The sequence below is a fragment of the Lepidochelys kempii genome, chromosome 1 (assembly GCF_965140265.1).
Source record: "Lepidochelys kempii isolate rLepKem1 chromosome 1, rLepKem1.hap2, whole genome shotgun sequence".
NCBI classification, from domain to species: domain Eukaryota; kingdom Metazoa; phylum Chordata; order Testudines; family Cheloniidae; genus Lepidochelys; species Lepidochelys kempii.
Window position 1 is genome coordinate 99,725,277 of NC_133256.1, and position 18,335 is coordinate 99,743,611.

The 18,335-nt window shown below is 40.0% G+C and overlaps 2 protein-coding genes across 12 annotated transcripts in view; one reads left to right on the top strand and one right to left on the bottom strand.

The window, feature by feature from the left end:
• The window catches only part of PCCA (propionyl-CoA carboxylase subunit alpha), a 420,612-nt gene extending 418,608 nt beyond the window's left edge, over positions 1-2,004 (top strand). For 7 of the 9 annotated variants that reach the window (XM_073348756.1, XM_073348763.1, XM_073348746.1 and 4 more), the window contains one exon: positions 1,329-1,983. In XM_073348756.1, the coding sequence (XP_073204857.1) occupies positions 1,329-1,397 (69 nt within the window). In that variant the 3' untranslated portion in view covers positions 1,398-1,983. Of the gene's footprint in view, positions 1-1,328 lie in introns of all 9 variants that reach the window. The other 2 variants (XM_073348820.1, XM_073348707.1) reach the window with 2 other exon arrangements.
• The window catches only part of GGACT (gamma-glutamylamine cyclotransferase), a 111,613-nt gene that overhangs the window by 71,682 nt on the left and 21,596 nt on the right, over positions 1-18,335 (bottom strand). For 2 of the 3 annotated variants that reach the window (XM_073348832.1, XM_073348841.1), the window contains exon 2: positions 1,285-5,434. In XM_073348832.1, coding sequence (XP_073204933.1) covers positions 4,956-5,429 — 474 coding nt within the window. In that variant the 5' untranslated portion in view covers positions 5,430-5,434 and the 3' untranslated portion in view covers positions 1,285-4,955. Of the gene's footprint in view, positions 1-1,284; positions 5,435-18,335 lie in introns of those variants that run through there. The other variant, XM_073348849.1, reaches the window with a different exon arrangement.

Here is an 18,335-nt window from a genome sequence, read left to right on the forward strand (position 1 = left end):
TTGGCCTGTACCATGCCCAATATGTCATTTATGTCCCTCTTAAACCTTTAAAGCAGGATTTAAGTAGGGTCTAAGCTCTAAGTGGTCTCTTTGTATGCCCCCCCACAGGAGTCTCTATTTTAAAATAAAATAATTTAAGAAAATAAAAACAATTTGGAGCTGTAGATAGTAAAAGTGTCAGTTCATTAAAGCTATTTGCTAAATAAAAATAATTATATTCTAATGCGAAAAACAATGACATGGTCAAGCATTCTAAAATTCACAATTATGGTTCCCATAGCAAAGGCAACTTGATGCCTTTGTGGAGATAGTGTGCTTTGGTACTCTTGGGGCTGGATTAGTTTTGTCCATTTGAATCTCTTTCATGCTGGTCAGTTTCATTGTGTTCAGCTGGAAGACGCTCAGTATCCCTTTTTTCCTCTGTATTGTCTTCCACGTCCAAAATCTGTTTTTATATTCTGAACTGCTAAAACAAGTGGCTTGGGTTTTATTTAATTTGCATCTATTATGGACGTTTGTAAAATGAATAAAAATGAGCAACTTGGTTGCCTGATGAAGGTTCTAGACTCTATATGTGTCAGAACTAGGTGTTGGCCAAGCTGACTCCAGTAAATTTCAGAAAGCTTAGGGGAGCCCATTAGCTGAAACTGCTGTGAGAACAGACAAGTCGTTTTTTAATTAAGTAAAGTGTTTTCAGACTAAATTTTTGGGAATCTTTTTGCATTCAGAATTTAAAAGTAGCTGTTTAAAAGATTCAGGCGTATGGGTCTGGCAGGTTTGAAGAAAACTGATTTAGAATTAAAGATCTGTTTTAAAAAAAATCCCACAATGTTCTTGCCCGTGTAGGGTCGTCAGCGACTACAGGATGTTGAGCTGTACATATTGAAATAAAACATGCTCTATACGCTGCAATCCCCCATATACTGGGTATGTGGGACTAGTAAAAAAAGAAAGTCAGGAAACTGTGAACATGATTAAACTAAATATACAATTGCATTTATTTTACAACTATGGTTCTTTGACTTCTTTTTGACATTTGTTTAGGAAGGGGTAACAGTGATGTTCTGAGTTCTTGACATCTCTCTGGGGTAGAGTTAAGGTTGTGTGGCTTCCTTGCAGACAGTATCACTGTAAGATTGTGAAGCGCTTGGAGATCTACTGATAAAGCGCTAGGTATTCTAATATTCTTAATAACTCAGCAATCCGTCATTCTGTGTATGTACTGTACATTCAGGTATATGGATTAATGTAGGTTGCGCAAGCTAATGAACTTACAAAGCCATGTTTTCAGGGAAGATTTCATGTTTATTTTCACCTTCACACTGTAGGTGAAAGCTGTGCACTGTAAAGCTGGTGAGACTGTTGGGGAAGGAGATCTGCTCGTAGAACTGGAATGAAACATGCTTCCTTCATATCATCAATTAACTCTCTATTTCTATCCATGTACAATGAAGGTATTAATACAGAGAAAAGTGTAAAACAGACATTCCTATGGAGCAGATTTTACACAGTTGTATTTATAAGAGTGACGTTCTCTATTCAGTAGACAGATATTAAGACCACCAATGGATGTCAGACTTTTATTTCTATAAATAATTGTACATATATGATTTGTAATTCTCATGATCTTCAGTATCAAATATAAATCAATAAAAATGGAACATTTCTGCTTAAATAAAGCCTCTTTGAATGTATTTTAAAGTAGATAATATTCAATGTCCGCCACTGTAATATCTGCAATTTCAAATGTGCATGAGCCCCTATTCTGTACAGAATAGTTGATAAAAGTAATTAAACAATTTCCCCTAAACAGTAACTACTAAGTGCTTGATTTCTGTTCAGATGCATTGTACCTGAAAGAATTTTGAAAATGTGGAACAAGTCTACTACCACCAAGACAAAAAAAAATATGCAGCAGATGTTCTAAACATGGTCCATCGTTGGTTGATGCTATAAAAGAAGAGAAGCGAGTCTATATTCCTAACTGGTAAAAATGAATGTATGCAGGTCTCCAGTAATCCACTGTGGTCCTTACAAAGCTGAAAGAACTGTGATTCCTGGTGAAAACCTTCACATTCCTTCTAGAGCCTAAGGCCAGCTGAGGTGGTAATTTTGGGCAGAATAATTTGTTTGAAAAGAAAAGAGCATTAGTTCTAGATTTGTGATTACTGTCTACTGCAGGCAAAAGGAAGCGTGAGAGAGTGTTTACTGAAAGTTGTTACCAAACTGGTAACTTAAACTGGAGCTTTACAAGAACACCTTTAAGCAGAGCATAAGAATTGCATTACTTTACTCAAATAACCAGAAGCAAAGAAAGCTGTACAAAATCTGAAACTACTTTGAATCATCAGTTAGAGTATAAACAAAGATCAAACTTCATTCCAGACTAAAATTAATTTCTCCAGCATCCTAACATACAGCTGTAGATAGTGGTTACTAACCATTTACCAGCAGCATCCCTGCTCTCTTGAATGGCAGAGATTACTCTGAAAGTAAACAGGTCCTGCATTTAAAGAATACCTGCCATGGAGCAGAATCCTCACTTTAGGTAGTTTTGCAGAGGTTTCTTTCCACCCCACCCCATCCACAGTTACAAGAATGCATTAAACCCTATGCCTACAGCTCCCACAAACCTGGTTGCTGCATTCTCAGTCCAAGTGTTTATCCCCTAAGCTGAATTCTGTCATCAGCCCTACTCTGGATTGTACTGTTACCCAAGAGTGAGTCCCTAGGAGGGGATTAGTAGTAGTTTGTTTTGGGTAGGAATGCCACCAATTTCTCTCCTAGTAGCTATAGTAGTTAACCATTACGATTACTAGAAAGATCTCATCCTCCTATCTAGCATGCCAGGGGCCCCTCCATAATGGAGATGAAGGGTAAAATTTTCAAAATTATTTAAGTGACTTAGATACCTAAATCCCATTGACTTTCATTTTCAGTTAGAAATTTTCCCCAAAGGCCCACTTTGCTTGAAGTGTTTGATCCAAGAGGTTTTTTTCATTTCAGGGTGAAAGTGAAGTTAGAGCCCTAGTACTGGGCGATTTCCAGTCTCACATGGTGAGATACTCCAGGTGGTAGAGAGTAGGACCTTGATTTCTGAGTTCCTTCTACCTCAAGCCCTTAGCTATTTGTCTAAGGCCACAGAAAGAGTAATTAGGACAGGCCTGAATCCTATCCTGACTAAGCCCTAACCTATGCTCTAGTTAGGTCAACATACGGCAGCTTATGTCAGTGTCTACACTACAGTCTTGCTCTGGCCAATGGGGTACCTACTACACTCACATAACTCCAACTGCACCTCCCCCAGAGGCATAGGGCTTATGTCAGTGTAGTTAGGGTGATGCAGTGTCAATGCTGACACTGTTACTTACGTTGGCTGTTCCCTATGGGGTCAGCAGAGCCGTGAAATTGACAAGAAAGCCCGGCTTCTGCCCCCCAACTCTCAGTTCCCTGCCAGGAGCATGCCTCTGACTGGACTCTGGGTGTGGATCCCCCCCACCAGAGGTGAGAAGCCACAGGTGGCTTCCCCACTGCTCCCACTGGGGAGCTGAGAGCCCTGGGTCACTGCCCCTCTTCAATTGATGGACGTGCTCCGGGTAAGAAAGAGAGTAGTGTGGACATAAGCCACCACAGTAATTATGAACGTAGATCAACTTAAGATTGTAGTATAGACATGCCCCCTCCCTGTCCTATATTCAGACCACTTTACTTTGTCAAGTATCACTATACTTAATTCAATATTCAACAGTGTATCCATTCCAATGTCCTAGTTTTAGAGCAGTGTGTGATAAAACTGTCTGCTTGAGATATTTAGCAAGAAACCATGTGAGATTCTTCCAAGTTTCAGTAAAAATGTGTTTAGCCCTTACAGTTGTGAAGAAAACTTAACTGGGACTCAGTGTGTCAGGCAGCCTGAAATAAAAGCTCTATCTATCTTAGTGGCATGTTTAAAAGTACCCTGTAAAGTTTTTCCATGTTACTAGGGCCTTGGGTGTTTTAAAAAACAAAATTAATTAAAAGGTTTTTGCTTACAAAAACTCAGTTCAGTTTTTATGTATTTGTCATTTTTGTATTAAAGATTTCCTAGAGACTTACGAGCTATTATATCAGTAAGTACTTTGCTAAAACAGTCGTATCTGCTATAATGTATTGGGCAGCTAAAATCAGCTTTTAAGACGTCCCTGAGCACACATTTACTCAGTAGACCGTAATGGCACCAAAAGTGCTGGTATGGTCTAGTGGGACAAAATAAAAACATGATTTTAAATTTAACTCCTGTACATTCCCAAGATTTTATCCTAATACATTTTATAAACCCAGTAGATCTTACAAACAATTATTACAATCAAGTTAGCTTTAATAGACAAAATTTAGAACAGTTCGTTACACCACCCCGTGAGAAGTTCATTCTATTTTCAGGCTTTTCTAATTCTCTTTACTTCCTTTTCTATCACTTTTTTTTCCTTACAGCATTTTCCATAGCTGTAATTGTTTTCTTTTGAGCCATTTACTGACCGAGGATTGTCGTGCAGTGACCTGAGCTGGTTTTTCAATATACTGAAATCAGCCACATTTCATTAGCTGCTGTTGCAGTAGCACTAGTGTTTTACAAAACTGATATGAAACATTACCAGGTAGCGTGAAGACCCCTTCGACTCAGCTGCCCTTTTACCTTGATTTTACAAAAGAAAGAAAAAACCCAAACACAATGTTTCTGATTGGTGAGTAAAATACTATTATTCATCTTGTCTGAGGGAATAAGTAAAATTTTGCCAGACTTGGCATCAGAGTCTGTATCTCTATGGTAATGATGTTAGAATCAATGATTTTGTGGTTGGAAAGGTTACAGAAGGTCTTGGGTGCTTCAGTAAACGTATTCTAGATTTACTTGAGAGAGGTTTGTGATCAACATGTGCTTAGTGCATTTTCTTAATACATTGTGTTACCTTCCATTTTTAATCTCTACTTTCACGTAGCACATAATGAAGACCATGATTCCCTAAGGAATCATAATTGTCATAGTATGGGAGATTTATCCACGCTGGCTGGTAGGTGGTGGTGCTGTACACAAAGCATTCCATAATGCTGTTAACAGCTGGCCTCTCTTCGGGTGCACTGCTTTTATCTTCCCACTCGACTACTTCAAGCCTCACTGGAGTACGTTGATACATGTCTGGGCAACCTTCGAATTCATCAAGGAATTGCAGCATCTGGTCATCAACGGAATAAATCTCTCCAGTAACATGGTGTCCCGTTCCTGGGATGTTCAGCAAAAAAGGAATGTTATATTTACCTGCAATCACCAAAGGGTATTTCTCCACGGTGCGCCCCCTGCCTTGGAATTTTGCTATCCCATGGGTACCATTTAACATGTGCTGGTAATTGGGCTGGCCTTTTTTAAGGGTTCCATACACAAAAACACGAGCCATTCTACCTACAGAAGAAACAAACACAAAAATAAGTATTACTAATAATCTATTGAATAGAAAATTCAGTGTGCACTGAAGGTACATGCACGCACAAAACGATCTGGAAATATAACTGAGCAAGGGGATTTTCTTACATGATTCTTCTTCCACATATAAATTCCAGCAACAGCATTTATCCATCTTGCTCAAGTCCAGCCTAAAAACTGGTTGGGAAAAGTCTATTCATTTCTAATTCTCTTTCCTATAAACGGATTAATTTCCATTCCTTCACTACAGCAGCCACAACGCTGACCAAATGTATTTTTGAACCATAGTGAAATTGGAACATATCTTGGCTCTTTCTTTCACATGATTCCATGACCCTTCCTGCAGCCATGCTAATGCTACTGTGCTATGATGCTTTGTGACACACCAAAAGCAACCCAGGGAGCCATTTCAGTTACCAAAACAACTGCACTACCACTGACATGTCCTTTACCAAAAACAATTTGGAAATCCTTTAGTTATGTTCATGTACTGTACAGGAGCAGTCACATTTTTAACTGCCTGTTCCTCTGCTAATGATTGATTACAATTTGGGTAGTTGGGTGCAGCATGTTTTAAAACTGCATTTGATTTCTTGGGATTAACATGGCACTGAGTGAGTCATTGCCACTTGGGTGCTTTCCACCTCAGAGGAGAAGTGTGTGGCTACCCTCCCAACACATTTGAGAATCCTTATTTCACACTGAAGAAAGTGCATTGCTGCCCTAGAACAGAAGCAATACATTTCAGTATGAATGTTTGCATGGCGAGTTTTCACACAGGGTAATACAGTGGTGTGGCATTGGTCATTTAAAAGCAAAATTCAAGGCTTTGAACACAGCATCACATCATCATGCTATGTTGCATAAGAGCATTTAGTTGAGAAGGAGACAATAAGGCTTATTTTTCCATATGATGCTGCAAGCTTGGTCCCAACATTAAAGCAAGAACAGAGCCTTGAAGATGTTTATAGTAGCAGTAACCTGAGCTCTGGCCTTAGGAAACAGACGATGAGTAGCACCAGTGATTGGAGAGGATTTTACAAGGGTAAATCTGAGCCAATAGGCTCAGAAACAGGAGGAAATGTCCCAAAGTGAGGCACATCAAGTGTACTTTGGGGTTGTTTCATGTAATTTGCTGAAGAATCTTCTGTAACCTCAGCTTTGGGAGTCGGCATTTGTGAATTCAAAGAGTGAAAATAATAGGAATACCAGATTTGTGGGGGAATGCAGGGAAATTAGATCACAATTGAGTCACCGATAGCAGTGGTCACAAGTGCAAAGGACACGTTAGACTCATACATTTAGAGAAAAAGGTGCTTCGGGGTGCTTGTAACAATTATTAAATGACAAACAATTTACAGACTGGGATTTAATTGGGGATTGGTCCTGCTTTGAGCAGGGGGTTGGACTAGATGACCTCCTGAGGTCCCTTCCAACCCTGATATTCTATGATTCTATGATAGTACCAAAGGACAATGTTCTCAGAAGCTTATCCACTACAAGTCCTTTCTTTTCTGAATGAACAGTACAAATGTTATGATTTACACCCAGCATTGAGGGGGGAGGGGAAGAGATGGTGAATTTCGTGCTCATGAAAGTGAAACAACAGCCTGACTTCAGCTGGTCTAGAAGGCAAGCACAGAATGTGTTGTTCAATCCCTAGCCAAATCCTCAAATCCATTTCTGCCAGTGCACTTCAACCTTAATTTACATTACCCTGCCTAGACCGCTCCTGAGTGTCACTTGAACACAAGCTGTGAATACATTTTCTGAATCTTTGTTTTATTTTTGAGTATAACAGTCCATAGGGCTTAGTGTGGGAGAAAGGGGCTGTGTTACGGAAAAAACTAGCTTCATCATTCCTGGGCTACCTCCTCCTCCCCCATTTTGTGGGGGTGGGGGTGTGTGTAAAACAAAAGCAGTTTCAACCTGTCTGATGCTCTTCCAAATTTCACCATCGGTCACTAAGCTACCTTGAGACTGTCTCATTTTCACCCAACACAGCAGTCTGGCAGCCAACTGCCCATCAGAGGTGAGCCTAACACTCCTTTTTGAAAGAGGTTTATTAGACTAAACTCAAATAGTAATTCAATTTTGCTTTTAAAAGGTTTTCTTGACATGTTTTCTGCTAATTGTTCTTATTTTAGTGACTGCCAAATATTTATGGCAGATGGGGTAGAGCTGGATTATTCGAAAGGGCACGTTATTGGTCTACAGGATTGTCATTTAAAACAGCCAGCAGCCCATCTGACCATTTGCATAATGCTATTACTTCAGTGAGGAAAAAATGACTACTTCCACAATATTATGTTATTTGCCCAAAACAAAATAAAAAACAAACTTTTCCCCCCCACTTGGGAGGGGAAAAGATCACACTGATTTGGTCTGTGTGTTGCAAGTTAGTTCAGTATAATTTACCATTCATGACATCAAATGAGTTTTGGGACACAGCTCATTCCCTTACAATAAAAAGAACATTAATATTCGGTTGCTCTGGCTCCCTTTTATAAGAAAAAGCATTATCTTTCAGCTTGTGTTTTGAATAACAAACACAGATCCTTCAGGAAGAAACTTGTCCCAGTGGGGATTGAGAAAGGATCAGAGTTAAGCACTGAAACATGCAATTAATTCCCATTAGGGGATTAGGGCACTTGTGTTCACTTTGAATGAGAAAAATGAATTGTGAATTAAATTGTTCACAACCAAGAGGTTACTTGTCAGAGTTAATAAGTTAAAATATAAAAGGGGAAACTAAAATGCACACAAAAAGCCCAATAGTAAATGGTGCATCTGTAAGAAAAATATTTGTTTAATGGAAATGAAGCATAAGATTTTCCCTACTGTATATCTGAAGCAACTCTTTGAAAAAGTTTCTAGTTGGAGGACTGTTAAATGAGAAATGTATGCATCACATTTTCTTCTATCGAAGTGTACTTGAATGTTTAATATCATTTCATTTGCATCTATTTTTAAAATTGCTAATGCAGTCCCAGCACTCCTCAACATTTACCACTTTGGTTTTGGTCAAAAGTTCCAGTTTGTGACACGATGTTTAAAAAAGGGAATTTACGATGTAAAGATCAACTAGGAAATGGAAGTTTCAATCACTGTCCCTCATCTGATGTAACAAGGCCTGAGCTGCTTTGCCTCAAAAATTGTGACTCCTTAAAACACACAATAAAAAGTGGTTACGCTGCTTTGCAGTAAATTCACTTTAAAACTAATCATTAATCCTGGCCAAACTTTTGTAAAAAAATTAAACGTGGTCCAACAAGAGCGGTGAACTTGTGTACTTGATGAAGATAGCTGCCGAATGTAGTTTCCTGTAAGTACAAGTTATACAGTTCTCTGCACAATAAACAATAAATCCAGTCTCCCACCCTAGTTGTTGCTCACTGCATCACAGCACCAGTTGCAAATTATTAGCATAATTTCTGATAGTTATATTTTTGTCTGATTTAAGTACATTTTTAGCCACCTTGTGGCAAGAGACTAAAGAGCAGGATCTAATTTTAGGACTTTCAAGGAACTGCTAAACCACACTCTAAAAATAGTTCTAAGCTGTACTCAAGACTGAATATTCAACAGTGAAAAACAAAAAAAGTACCTCTTCAGGTAACCCAGTTTGACCCATCCTACCTTTACTGCCCTAGGCCACAGAAAGTCAGACCCTAGAACGTACACTAGCTTCCTGGGCAAAACAAACCCATTCAAAAGTACTTTCATGAAATATTCATACGACAGTCATTACATTTTAATGACATGGGAAAATGTGACTGAAATCTGAATGTCATCTCTTCAAATTATTTCTTTTAACCATGAGTGACAGCCTCTCACACTGTTGATGCAACCTCTCACTAGTCATTTTGTCAGGACTAGACTTAAATACTAGAAGTAACTGGATTTTAGGATCATGACATTAGAAACTGTAATTGGGTTTGAGTAAAAGCCAGCTATAAAAATGCTAGAAAACCAACAGGGTTGGTGCTGAACATGAGCAGTAACAAGGTTTAAATACTGTATTCACTTATAAGCCTGTCTAATGACTGAGTCTCTGCTTAGTGCTTCCCCCACCTTACTGCCTAACTACTCAAACACTATAGGAAAGTGATGGCCAGACCGATTGCTAAATGTTATCTTAGTCAAACTGTAATTGCAGAGTAAATTGAACTGTCATAATTAGACTCTTTATTCCAAGGTTGTTTCTAAGACAAAACCACTGCCTAATATGTCCAACTGTAAATCCCATAATAAAACATCCTTTCCATGATTTTTCAGACAATTACTGGATCCTTCTAGGGGTTTTAAAAGGAGACTGCACTAGTGCAGCAGCACCACCAGGGAAGTTAGGGATCATGGTAACAGCCATTTGGGTTTTATTTTGTTGAAATATTTTCTTGCAACTAAGAAACGTATCCATTTCTCTCCCTTTATACAGTAACATTATTTTCCCTTGAGAAGAATTCTTAGTGTTGGCTCAGTGACCAGATATAGTTACACATTAATTCTTCAGAAGTTTCTTAAAACTGTAGGAAACAGGTGAAAAAACAAAATGCCTTGAACTTTAAACTTGAGCTCAGTCTGTTTGAATGAAATGAATTTTAAGGTCACTCTTCACTCAATGCTAACTTTCAAGAAGGACCAACATGCCAGAAAGGACTCTTGGGACTGCATCCTGTTGGTTCTTTGATGCTTTCATTTTGTTACTTGCTATTTTCTTTATGGCACAGACAAGGGCTTCCTGCTTGGGCCGACCCCTTTCCAACCTTGCTGAATCCCTCAGAAAAGTTTATGGCAAAACACCTTTCTTACATTAACCACAGAGGCACCAGTGAAATGGTGGTTCCTTTGAAATTAAGAGGTTATGGTCTCCTCTCAGCAGTTGTTCTCTCAAACTATGAAGTGCTGGTTTGTGAAAACAAACAACAGCATTATAGTAACCAATGCCATGTTGGACACTACTGGGGAGTACCCGAAACACTGCACCACCCTATTTTACAGATTCCTTTTCACTCCAGCATTAGATATGTTAGCATACCTCAACCTAAGCATTACTATCTTGAAGATATTTTACAACTAGCAACTATAGCTAAAATGTCCCCTCCGACTGTCAGGAATCAAAATGTTGTGAAAGTTCCTAGCACTAATTCATTAGCATTGTTGTAAAAATCAGCAACGTTTTTGTCACATTCACTTTGATGATGTACAGAAACTTCACTGCAATTTTTTTTTTCAGATATTGCAAAATATGATTCTGTTCATCCCAAAAGTTAACAGCATACGAAAGAATACGAAAGTGTCTGAACAATCTTCAGGGAAGGTCACCAAACAAAAGAAATGTCTATCTTGTGCTCCTGCAAAATAAACGTGCCAGAATAACCAGCCCAGAATCTGATTGCCACTCCAGGACCTCAGGCTTCAGTTTTTATATACAGATGTGTCTGTCTTACAGGTATAAGTGCTAGGGCGTTGTTTCACTTTCAGAAGGAAAAAAGGTAGTGGGGGTTTAAAGCCAAATCAGCATTGAAGAAAAACAGAGAAAGTAACTTTGCACAGAGTACCACACCTTCTTTGTGCCCAGTGCAGGCACAAACACTGCTATGTATATTTGCATGCAGCAGAGCATGCCACACATCCCACATTGGTTCAAAGTAAGTACCCATACCCGGTAAAGGCAGAATACAGGCATTTTTAAACCTAGAACAGAGCTTTTGCAGCCAGGTCAGCACATTAATTTACATACCAATTCCCAGAATATTTCCAGTTATCGTGTAGAAATGTTAGCACTTAGTACAAAGCAAGTGTAAAGATGATTTGAGTATGACTCAAAAAAAGGGAAGGAGAGAGAAATGGAAAGGATAATAGGGAGCACAACAGACTGCAAGTTTCAGGGCTTGTCTACATGGTGCATTAGTCCACCCTAGAGGGGTCTAAATTCCAGTGCACACTGGTGTGACACACTAAATGCCCCAAGTGGACCCTGCTGCTAAGCACTAAATGTTCCCTAGTGCACATTAATGTCCAATTTCAAATGGCACTACATTAATACAAATTAGGGAATTTTTAGTGTGCACCAGCAGGGTCTACATGGGCCAGATAGTATGTGACACACTAGTGTACAGTAGAATTTATATCCCTTGAGTGCAAACTAATGCACCAGGTAAAAAAGCCCTCAAATGCAGCATTAAAAGAGAAGATGACAACCATTTTGTAGCACTTCATAAAAGATAGGAGAAATGGCCAGGTCACTGCACAGCAAAGTTCTACACCTCTCTCTCCAAGAAGTTGAAACAGCTCTCCTAGAATGTGCTCTTAGCCTGGAAGAAAGTTTTAACAGCCTTCCCATAAGACTGAACACCAACTGATTACCCCACCAAGAGACGGTTGCTTCGGATGCCTTTATGCCTTTGTTCTTGCCAACATAAAAGATGAACAAAGCATTTGATTGCCCGACAGACTTTGTTCTGTCTCAGGTAAAATTCAACAACTCTTGCAAGCGTTCAGGTGATACCATCTTAAATCCTTAGTATGAGGTTGGTTGGGTCAGATGCAATGTGATGTCCTGATTTAACAGTTAGAAACAACTTTAGAAAGAATTCTGTACTTGTTCCTAAAACTATTTTGTCAAGAACTGTAGAAATAGTTTCTTGATTGACAAGGTATTCTCAGTGAACCATCTTGCAGAGATGATTGTCACAAAGAACCATAGGCCCAAAAGGCTGCTCTATTAAATGTTTCAGAAATAAATTCAGCTTTCAGCTGGTGCTGGGTAGTTTGAGAGGCTGGCAGAGTTTCACCACTGCTTTTACGATTCTAGAAATGTGGATATGGAATGCCAAACTCTCTCTTCTAGAAGTCTCTAGAACACCAGCAGAGCCACATGAAAGTACTGAGGCCTTGATGAATCTGTCAGAAAGAAACCATCAGCAGGCCTTGACTGGAACTTTTGCACTGAGATCATGTTCAGCACTCCTGAAACTGAAGACGTACCTTACCGCAGTAGGTCCTACATTCTGGACCAACAAAATCAGATGCTCAGAGTAGCCACATTAAATTAAAGTTAATTTCTGTTTTCCAGGCCACCAATAAGAACTTGCCTGGATCTTGGCAGCATACTGGTAACCCCATCATGCAATCTTTGATAAGGATCAATCACTATGGAAGATAGACTGACAAGCCCTCTGGAGAGGAGAACCAAGGCTTGTGGTGCTACACAAAGCTCATTATCCTTGATTTTCCTGGTCACCAGAGCTCAAATGGAAAAAAAGGATGTGTGAGATGCTTCCTACATGATGCTTCTTACATGAGGTGGAATTGCTGGCAAGGAATGGTGTAAGGCTCATTTCATCAACAGCCAGAAGGGGAGCTCAAGAGGGATGCAAACGCTTTAGATTTAAAAGGAAACTTCCCTAGGAGTGCTGGTAATGGGGTCAGTTTCTGCCTCTTATGCCATGGAGATTGGGGGAGTTATGTAGAAAGAGGTGGATGCTTGCTCCTTTATGCAAGGCTTTATCCACTCTTTATAAAAATCAAGAAACTCTTCCCCGGGCCCTGAGCCTACAAAATTAGCCAACATTGGTAATATCAAAAAGGCTTCATATCTGCTGCAGTGGGCCCTTTGTCTCCAACTGCCTCCTCATGCTGAGCTGGCTTGGTTATTGTTTCTGCAGCTATGTCAGGATCCTAGTTCCCCCCCCCTTCCCCCTCCCCGTGAGAGATCCAAAGGATCCCAGCACTGCATTTGGTATCTCCTAACTCATCTCCTCAAATCCCCAATTGTCCCAGTTTATGGACCTCTGCTGGTTCCCACTTCCTTTACATTCCTTGTGATTAACTTGCAAGATGCTTCTGTGCTAATAAGTAGCAAGGTGATCTTGAGGGTGAAGGGCCAGTCCTAAGAATTCAGACCAGCTCCAAGTAAAATACGACGTCTTTGATCCTTTACTCTCACAGTACTGCTTACTGGTGATGCCTATCTTTTCCAGTAACTCACCCACCTAGTCATACACTCATGTCGATATTGCATAGGACCAAGTACATCTGCTCTTCCTCTCCTCTTCCCAAGATACCAGAGGCCACACATTAACATCAGTCCAAGTAGCAGCAAGTTTGTAATATAGTCTCATCTAAGACATGTTGGCAATAGAATCTTTTTGGGTCCAAGCTGAGGATGAAATACACCACTGTGAAAACAGTATGCAACTGAGCTCCTGGGTGTTTGCAGCACTACTTGTATAGGTAAGAAACTTCCAGCAAACTCAACTCCCATGCAGTGGAATGCAGAAAGCAGACCAGAGAGCTCACCTACACAGCGATGGTAGTAGGAGCCCTATTTGCACCATGCCTACAATTCCCCTCTACACTGGTTCTGCTCCACTGGAGACTGAAACAATGAGGACTATAAAATAAATAGTTTTTCTTAAAGCAAGCTGCATCCAAATGATGCCTGTAACATTTAACTCTTGTGTTTGGACGCAAGATGTGTAAAATTTATCCAGTGCAAGCAAGGTCTATTAGCTACCGATTTAGATAGACAGCAATTAATCCATCCACAAATGAGATGGTTTTCTTTGCAACCGTAGGGATAGAAACACTATTTTTGTTTTGAATGAAAGTTTACACTGTGCAAAATTTTAATTTGCTAGAGGTCTGATTAATTTATTAAGCACACTGGACCTGGCCCACAAAATAGGTGTTTCACATTCTGAAAAGGGGGGGATACACCTCACATTGGACAAGGGCAGGAAGAGTTTAATGGTCTGTTCTAGACGCAGGTGCTGAAGCCAGCTCCGCAGCACCTGGCAACACTATTAAGCCTTATGGGAGTGACTGCCAGCTCACGGGCATAAAAAGGAAAGCAATGTGCTTCACAAAACAGCTGCTTTGACCAAGGGCTCTTGGCTCTTAGGCACAGAAGACCTAAGGAGTGGGCTGAGCAGCTGTGAGCCAGGAACCGGAGGAGCAGCCAAGCCCGGGGAGGAGCAGTGGATTGAACATTGTTCACTGACTGAATTGTAAAAAGAAAAGTAGTACCAATAGCATGAAGAGGGATAGTTTTGATCCTAGTCAGGGTGTGTGGCCTATATCTGAGAGCAGATAAGCACTCATGGCCATCCATACCAAAAACATAATTTTACAAAGGTCAGCAGGGACCCTAAGAAACGGGAAACAAAGTACAATTTTGATTTAGATTTTACAACTACATTATTAAGCACATAAAATAACCTGAACATAAAAAATTATACTGTTTTGGACTCGAGAAATGATCAAAATTAAAGATAATTATTCACTTTACAAAATATACACAACTGTCTAAATGGATTACATAGTCCAACAACTTAGTGGAAAAGGACTTTACTCCCATAATCAACCTACACTGAACGCTGATGCAATTAAGTATACAAATTGCTGAGACAGCCCTCCCGTCCCTAAGTAGATTATGATATAAACTTTAATAGAATTTGCTCTATATTTGACAGCAATTATCTAGGGATACTTATGAGCCTTTATTAATGTTACACCAGCACCTTCAGGCAAACATTTACTTATTGGTGCTAATTAACTGGAGAAAGAGAAAGCAAAATAGTACAAGGCAGCAGATCCTCCATTTAGGTGTCTGCCACTTTAGGCAGTGCAAAATTTAGACCCTCAAAAACCCCACTCAGCTGCTACCCCAAGTAGGTGCCTAAATTTATAGGCACTTAACTTTCCACTAATAAAGTCTGCCAGGTGCCTAAAAATCTGCTAGTGATCATATGCAGATGCCTACGTCCTGATGCCAAGTGCCTATTTTATAGTGGGATCCTCAACCGAGGATCCCACCTGTGGGACGCAATCAGGTGGGCATTCTCAGAGGCCACCTAACAGACTGGACCTCACACAAAAGAGAGGAGGTGGTGGTGATTCCTTCATAAACCTCAGCCTGGTAGTTAAGAGTACTCACCTGGGCTCTGGGAGACCCAAATTCCAGTTCCTTTTCCAATGACTATTTAATTATTTATACAAAGTGGAACAGATTCAACAGGAGGGATAGAGGCCCATCCCAGTATACCCCATAGTCCAGTGGTTAGGGCACTCTCGTGAGAGGTGGAAGATATGAGTTTATGTCAAGCAAAGGGGGGATTTGAACCTCTGTTTCCCACATCCTGGGGTGTGTTCCAACCATTGAGCTAAAGATTATAAAAGGGGCACCACCACTGTTTTTTGTTTATTTGTGTGTGGCAGAAATAGGCCTAGACACCTAACTGCCAGAGAGCATTCAAGCCAGTGCATTCCAGGCAAAGAGAAGTGCCTCCCTTTGACCCAGCATTTCTTAAGGGCTAGCTAAGGCAGCTTCCCACTCAGCATGTTGGCTTTTGTGGATCCCATTCTCAGGCACCTAACATTCCCTATGTATTTTTAGGGCCCTATCAAATTCACGGTCCATTTTGGTCAATTTCACAGCCACCGGATTTAAAAAATTGTAAATTTCATAATTTCAGCTATTTAAATCTGAAATTTCCTGGTGTTATAATTGTACGGGTCCTGACCCAAAAAAAGTTGGGGGAGGGTCACAAGGTTATTGTAGGGCGCTTTGCAGTACAGCTACCCTTACTTCTGCACCACTGCTGGCAGCACACTGCCTTCAGAGCTGGGCAGCTGGAGAGCAGCGGCTGCTGGCTGGGAGCCCAGCTCTGAAGGCAGAGCCGCCACTAGCAGCAGTACAGAATTAAGGATGGCCTGGTAGGGTACTGTCACCCTTACTCTGTGCTGCTGTCTGCAAAGCTGCGCCCTCAGTCAGCAGCCACCACTCTCCAGCCACCCAGCTTTGAAAGCAGCAGCTCAGAAGTAAGGGTGGCATGGTATGATATTGCCACTCTTCCTTCTGCTCTGCTGCCAGCAGGGCGCTGCCTTCAGAGCTGAGTGCCTAGCCAACAGCCACCACTCTCCGGCCGCCCAGCTCTGAAGTCAATGCAGAAGGGTGGCAATACCGTGACCTCCCTAAAATACCCTTGCGATCCCCCTGCAACTGCCTTTTGGGTCAGGACCCCCAATTTGAGAAACGCTGGTCTCCCCCGTGAAATCTGTATATTATAGGGTAAAAGCATGCAAAGGCCAGATTTCACAATCCATGACACGTTTTTCAGGGCCATGAATTTGGTAGGGCCCTATGTATTGTATAGGAACCATGGCTTTCTAATTCAGGGCTGTGGATTCCATTAGGTTGCAGGGTACCTAGAGTTAGGTGTTGCATAATAAGCCTAAATCCCCTTTGTGGATTTGGCCCAATGTAACTAGTGAGCTACTGAGCTAAATTCAATTGTAAATTGAAAAACAGGCATAAAATTCAAGATATGGGGAAAACAGAAACAGCACAAAATATTAAGTCATTACAAAAAGAAAAATATTTTTCTTTTTGTATTTATCAAAAAATAATACTTAGTCCTGCCATGAGTGCAGGGGACTGGACTAGAAGACCTCTTAAGGTCCTACGATTCTACAGCAAAATAAGTAATTCCAGCAAAAAGACAGGAAATGTCCACTTTTGATTCTCTGCATTTTGACATTTGTTAAAAAATGGATTGCTAAAAATATTAGTGAAACAGTTTGTCATGTCACAATTCAATATTTACTTCAGTATAACTGTCAAATACAAAAATGCATGTTTCTGAATATGGAATGCATTACATTTTTTCCTTTCAACACCTGGTGTCACCAGAATAACACAGTACATTTCTATAAATGCTCTGCACTTGTATATGCCTTGATTTTAAAACAGCTAGTACTTAAAAATAAAAACAATAAAAGCAAAACTGCTCCATGGAAAATTAAGAGGAATCATGCATGAGCATGACTTTAGTCGCTAACAGGCCACATCATCATACAATTGTCCTTGGTAGGTCATTTAGCAATGAACTCTACATGTCTAAAAGTTTCCAAGTGTCTTTGTTAGGGTCTTACTGACATTAAGAAAAGCTGAAAGCAATGAGAAACAATTTGTCAAAACCTCCTATTTTGATTAGGGCTAAATCCTGGTCCCATTAAAGGTAAAAGAAGCTTTACTCCTGACTCCAGCTAAACCAAAATTTGACCTATAGTGATCAATCCTTGCTTTCTAAGTATGTGCCAGTTATGACTTTTCTACCTAATCTGTGGCTATATAAGTCAGGTCACTTGAAAGATCTGTTAAGAATATAGAGGTGGGAGTATTTTTCTGCTTCTCAGGAGTTCCTATGTCTTCAAAACAATAATTCTACAGCTCAGAATTCCAAAGAGCCCAACTTTCCTTAACTACTTTCCACAAAGCAAATTGACAAGCCTGACAGAAAGGCAGAACTGGTGACCCTGTATTTCATTAACTAAAAAGGGTGAAGCTAGTAAACACATGTACTTTTTATATTACTTTAATGGGTACAAGAGGTTGAAATCTTTCCCAGGTTTCACTGCTCATTTCAAAACCCAAACTGAAGTCTGGCAGGCAATTAGACCATAAAATGGTATAATCAGCTTGAGTAGCCAGAAAACAGAAACCATTTTTTAAATAGCTTTTGAAAGAGGCCACTGCAAATGCCCATAACTTTGAAAAGAAATTTCATAAAAATATTTACTGTGTATAAATTTACATTGAAGACTGGAGACATTGAGCTTATTTTAGAGCTCCAAAAGACATCCCCCCCCCCTCTTTTAAAAGAAAATATCATACAAGAAAATCAAAAAGCTACAATAAAAGACATTGTCAAGATACTTTTCAACTCACTGTTTATAACAAGGTATACATTCAAACTGTTTCTCTCCTTATTTTTTTCTCTATTATGCATATACTGGCTTATTATTGCAGGTTTCTTCATGAATGGTGAGCTACTGATGGCTTTGCTTTTATATCCATCTTTTATAACTTTCA